Source organism: Dasypus novemcinctus, chromosome 17 (genome assembly GCF_030445035.2).
Source record: "Dasypus novemcinctus isolate mDasNov1 chromosome 17, mDasNov1.1.hap2, whole genome shotgun sequence".
In the NCBI taxonomy this organism is placed as follows: domain Eukaryota; kingdom Metazoa; phylum Chordata; class Mammalia; order Cingulata; family Dasypodidae; genus Dasypus; species Dasypus novemcinctus.
The window spans coordinates 34,781,548-34,787,226 of NC_080689.1; the positions used below are offsets into that span (position 1 = coordinate 34,781,548).

Below are 5,679 nucleotides of genomic sequence, written 5' to 3' on the forward strand. Positions count from 1 at the left end.
GCCTCTCTCCCACATGGGAGGTCCTGGGTTCAGTTTCTGGTGCCTCCAAAAGAGAGGACACGGGGAGGACACAAAAAACAGACACAGAGAATAGGCAGCAACAGGGGGGAGGAGGGGTGGAATAAATAAAATAAAGCTTAAAAAAAAAAAAAGCAGTCTCTTGGGAGTGGGAAAGCCCCTTCCTGCAGGTTTTTGGTGGGTTTTTGCTGAGGTACCAGTGGCTCAGGACTGAAGCCGGGACCTCATATGTGGGAAGCCTGAGCTTAACCACTGAGCTCCATCAGCTCCTTCCTGCAGCTTTTAATGACAGCACCTCAAAGGTGTCACACCCTCTGCCAGAGGGGCCCTAGCAACAAGAGGAATGCGGGCCATTGTGAGGACAGGGGATTGTGATGGTGGCTGGGCTGTGGACTCTGGTGAGGCCAAATGTTGGTGCCTCAGAAGATGTCCTTTGGCCCCGGCAGGCAGCATCGTGATTTTCTGGATGGCAACAGAGGACAGGGAGATGATGGAAGCCCGGGGGGCCGGAGAAAGCTGCCCAGCCTTCCCCAAGATGCTGCCTGGTGATCCCACACCAGAAGGGAAATCACGGGCTTCCGTGGTAAGGGTGATGCCCCGTCTCGCTGCCCCTGCCTGTTCCGTCAGGGGGAGGAAGGGGACCTGTGAGGGTTGCTGAGTGTGCTGCACCCCTTTCCCAGCTGTAACCAGGGACCAGGTAGCCCTTCCTAAGATGGTGAAGTCCCTTGCAGCTGGCTGTTCTCTCCCATCTACTTCTCCATTTGGAGCCTTTTCCTCTCTATGGATGGGACCCAGTGACTATCACCCTTTTGTTGGTCCCTGTATGTTTGTGTTTTCTCAGTGCAGATCCTGGGTTTCTTCTTCCTCCTGTAGCCCCCCAAGGACCTTGTGCATCTAATGGTCCCAAAGCTCAGTGGAGGTGGGGATGGGGTTGCCTCTGTGGTGATCCGAGAATTACCAGGAAGACAAACTACTACTTCAACTTCCCAACTCCGCCACTTGCAAGCTGGCCTGGGGTGCAGGGGTGCAGGGGGTGCAGGGATGCGGGGGGGGGGGCGGGGGTGCGGGGAGGGGCGCCCCTCTCCCAACTCCTCACTCTCCCACCCAGGAGGCAGAGTCCCCCAAGCCAGACTCCTACGACTATCTGGAGGAGACAGAGGCTTGCCAGGACGGTGGGTGCCCAGGGCCCCCCAAGCAGCTGCCCCCCAAGGCCGGCCCCGCCACCAAGGGCCAGGCGGGCGACGGGCCCAAACCCGCGGGCCTCACCCCGGACCGGAAGACCGAGCTCAAGGCCGAGATGGAGCTGGAGAAGGTGCGCATGGAGTTCGAGCTCACCCGCCTCAAGTACCTGCACGAGGAGAACGAGCGGCAGCGGCAGCACGAGGAGGCGATGGAGCAGCTGCAGCAGCAGGCGGCGCCCCGCCTGGTAGGTGACGGGACCACGGCGCCCTGCCGCGGCGGGTGGGGGAGGCACGGCTCCGCGGAGCCCACCGCACCTGCTCATCCGAAAAGGACGGCGCGGCCGTGCCCCACGGCTCTGGGTCACTTCCAGAGCCAGGGCTGCTTGCTGCTTTCGAGACTACTGCCCGTTTAGGGTGGCTCTGTTAGAAAGAGCTTGCATGCTCAGCTTGGAATCCAGCTCTTTAAGGGGACTTGACCGGAGGAAGGCCCCAACTCCCCGGGTCCACCCCGCAGTCCTTGCTCTAGCTTCTCACAGGTGGCCCCTGGCTTTCCTTCTCCAGCAAATATAACCCTAGTCCTCAGCATTTCCCTGTCACTGGCTTCCCACCACTCTCCATCCCTCGCTGCATCTCTTTAACTGCTACGTCTGGGAACTAGACCCAGAATCCCACTGCAGACTGGGCAAACTATGGCCCCCCTGGATGAGGGCTGCATTTGCCCTGTTGGATCACAGTACCTTGTATTCAACTAAAACTTAGGCATCTATTCCTATGAAAGGGACAACTCTATACCTGATCACACTAAAGGGTTAGCAGGAGACCTTCTTGCATCTGAGTTGTGGAGTGCTCAGCCCAGTGGCTGGACCCCCACAAGCACTCAATACTAGGAAATGTTATTATTTAAAGTAACATTGCCTGGGCTTTAAAGTCAGACAGTCCTGGTTTAAAATCCTGGCTCCACCATGCATAAACCGTGTGACGTTGGGAAATTACTAATCCTCTTGGAGCCTCAGTGCTCCTCCATGAAGTAGTACCTACCCCGCAGAATTGTGGGAGGATTAAATGAGAGAGTGCATTTGAAGCACTTTGCAGTGAGCCCAGCACATTAGGTAAGCACTCAATAAATGTAAGCTATTACCATTTTTATGTACTCATGCAATTCACTTCTTGACCCAAATGCAGCAAGTTACAGTCATCTCTTTTCAGTTTTATTGGGATGTAATGTATTAGCTATGCTTCCCAGCTCTGAGTCATCCACAGTTCTGAGAAGCTTGCCTTCTGTCTTTATCCAAGTCATTGCTATAATTGTTGAAGAGGATATGACCTACAGTAAATACCACTAAAGATCCACCTACAGGTTCACAGTGTTCCATTCATAAGCACCCTCAAGTTACATTTTCTCTAGCTCCCATTTCTCCACCTTGTCCGAAAAACTATCCTGAGACATGCTGTCAGATGGTTTCCTAGAATTAAGAAATTATAGTATCTAACATATTTCCTCTCTTGACTGGCCAGTTTGTTTTTCAAAGAAAATAGGGTTAGTCTTGCATGTTTTTTCCCTAATGCACACACGCTGGCTTCTAACAATGATCACTTTGTTTTTCTTGCTCACGAAATACCTGCTTTAATGTACACTAACTGATTTTGCTAAGCTGGGTCAAACTCACTGAACTGTGATTTCCAGAATCCATCTGTTTCCTCTTTTTGAAAAATTTTGCCTTGTCACTAAGATTCTGGCACATTTCCTGAAATTTTTGAATTCTCATAAGTAATGCTTATTTCCAAACTTGTGGTTTTTCTCAGTATCCTGGTATGTAAATTGTCAAAGTTGGAGCCTGGACCTACTTAATGCAGACAAATGGTATTGTAGTATACCTTTGGTCTATGTCTTCTCCTAACCATATCTGCTTTCCTCTTTCTAGTTTGAAAATCTTTCTCTTTGCCGGAGGAGATGGAAACCCTTGGGAATTGTATAGTTCCATCTGCTGTCTTCTGTTCAAAAGATAGACCACTGAAAGTGTTTTGAAAAGTCCAAGGGGTTTCACAAATGCCCATTTTGTTATCAAAATCATAATGATCATCCATCAGCATTTCAGCCTGAAAACATTACACAGATGGCAGATAAGTGGCAGAGCGCCCACAAATCCATGAGTCTGCAGAGACTCGTTAGATGGCCCAGCCTTCCACTCCCATTACATCAGGTCCATCCTCTGGCCTTGAACCTTCCTTGCTATTCCTCTTAGAGGTGGCGTAACTGAAGTTATATTCTGCCCCTCAGTTTTATTCAGTTGCCTTCACATTTCGTGTAGTTGTTTCAGCATTGGTATGTCCCAAGCCTTTGGTAATATTTTACAAAAGTGTTTTACTTTTTGCCTGTTTACCAAAAGGTGAGGAGTTGACTTGGGTTTTGAAGCTTCACAAGCCCCCTCTCCCTCCCAGCTCTTTTTCTGTATGGATGAGTAGATAGGTAGGTAGATCAATTGATCCATCAATCCATCAATCAATCCATCCATCTATCGATAGATTTTACTGTATTGAAAATATTGCTTTGAGTGTTTTTGTTTGTTGATGTTGTTTTCAGCTGTTTTAGGGCATCTCAGTCCCTGCCATCTGACTGCTTACAAAAAAATGTGCAGGCTTTTAAAAATATATTTTAAGAAAACAATGGGTGATCTTTATTAACTCTAGATTAAAATAATTATATCAGCTTATGCCTTACTTAAAAGTTGATGCTTATACAGTTAAAATGGGGCCTCTCAGTCCCCCAATTGTACAGATTCTGGAAAAGAGCAACTCCCAGGCAGGATTAGCCAGACAACTCAAGCTGCTTTCCCCAAGTCCAGTACTCCAAGAATTCGGGGGGGAGGGGGCCTCATCACCCATCTCTCAGCACCTACCTGAGCTGAAGGACCTAGTATGACGTGTACCAGGACCTTCGTACCCAAGGGACTCCTTCTCATTCTGCCACTGTCCGAAAAACAAAGTTGAGTACTAGGACAAAACGAACAGAGAACACGCCCAAGACCCAGAATCCAGATCTGGGGATGCTGGAGTCAGAGAGAGACTGCCCGCATGTGTAGCTCTGGTGGGCAGTACAGAATGTAAAGAGAAAGGGTAATGTTTTCCAGGCTCCCAGGTCAGGGGGGCTAAGAACAGACTTGAGAAGAAGAAAAATGAGTTTGTCCTATGTCCCAGTTAACTTCCTGGGGACTTTTCATTTATTGACTCATTCTTTCTCATAGTCTTGTGAAGTGGGCACTGTGACCCTTTCCTTAGGTAAGGAAGACAACCTGCCCAAGGTCACAGTCAGGAAGGGATGGAGCAGGATTGGAACCAGATCTGTCTGACTCCTGAGTCCAGACACCAAGCCCTGGTTTTGCCTGCATCACTGTCTTCTTTCCCCCACAGTTTTCGGGAGGCTTCCAGGACCTCCTGCTCCCCCAGAACCAGTTTGCCATGTTCCTGTACTGCTTCATCTTTATACACATAATCTATGTCACCAAGGAGATGGTCTTCTTTCTCTTCTCCAAGCACTACCTGTTCTGCATTGCGGCCATTTTGCTCTGTTTGATTAAAACTTTCTGGTCCTACTTCCAAGTGCCTTTGCTCTCTCCATCACTAGGAATCCCCAGCAAGGGTGTCACTAGAAAATGAGCCAGGTTAGACCCCCCTGCCTCCCTTCCGCCTCCTTCCCTGACACATTCTTCCCTCACATTGTGCCTTCCTCCATCAGAACCTACTCTAAGAAAAGGCTCTGCTGCCAGCCATTTACACTTTAGTGTGAAGAAGAATGTTTGGGCCCCTTGTACTGAGCCTAAGTTCTGACAGTTGCTTCTAGAGGCTGCTTACATTCCAAGACTATCCCCTGAGAGAAGGATTTCAGAGGTTAGCAGGTTAGGGAAGTATTTGTGGGTTGGAGCAGTTTAGAAAGCATTTCCAGAATCCCAGAAATCACACCATGACCAGGCTAGCTTGGAGTCTACCCCATCTACTCACTTTCATAGATCTTTCCTGAGGCATGGGAAACTGGTAGAAGAAGTAATTGCTCCCTGAATATATCCATGTCCTAGTCTCAGGAACCTGTGAATATATTACTTTACATGGTATCTTGCTTTCACAGCTGCTAAAATGAATACCATGTGATGAGTTGGCTTAAACAATAGGAATCTATTGGCTCATGGTCTTGAGGCTAGAAGAAGTCTAAAATCAAGGTGTCAGCAAGGCAATGTTTTTTCCCCAAAGACAGGGGCATTCTAGGGCTGGCTGCCAGGGACCCTTGCTCCTTGGCAATGCACATGGTGATGTCTTCTCCTTTCTGTCCTGGGTTCCACTGACTTCCAGCTTCGTCTCCACAGAGCTTTGTCTTCATAAAACCTCCTGTAATAGGACTGATGTCCAACCTCATTCTGGAGGGCCACACCTTAACTAAAAATAACATCTTCAAAAGGTCCTATTTATAGTGGGTTTATATGAACTTCAG

The 5,679-nt window shown here is 48.8% G+C and overlaps 1 protein-coding gene across 1 annotated transcript; it reads left to right on the forward strand.

Moving 5' to 3' along the window:
- The first annotated feature begins 399 nt into the window (after positions 1-399).
- On the forward strand, positions 400-4,859 carry TMEM247 (transmembrane protein 247). Its single transcript, XM_058277954.2, has 3 exons — positions 400-601; positions 1,127-1,444; positions 4,608-4,859. The coding sequence occupies exons 1-3, from the start codon at positions 485-487 to the stop codon at positions 4,851-4,853; spliced, it is 681 nt and encodes a 226-aa protein (XP_058133937.1). The 5' UTR covers positions 400-484; the 3' UTR covers positions 4,854-4,859.
- The last annotated feature ends 820 nt before the right edge of the window (positions 4,860-5,679 follow it).

Bases quoted from the DNA above. Each gene is read 5' to 3' on its own strand.
- TMEM247 (XM_058277954.2), top strand. From the start codon at position 485: ATGGCAACAGAGGACAGGGAGATGATGGAAGCCCGGGGGGCCGGAGAA. The intron at 602-1,126 runs GTAAGGGTGATG...TCTCCCACCCAG, and splicing joins GGAAATCACGGGCTTCCGTG to GAGGCAGAGTCCCCCAAGCC. The intron at 1,445-4,607 runs GTAGGTGACGGG...TTTCCCCCACAG, and splicing joins AGCAGGCGGCGCCCCGCCTG to TTTTCGGGAGGCTTCCAGGA.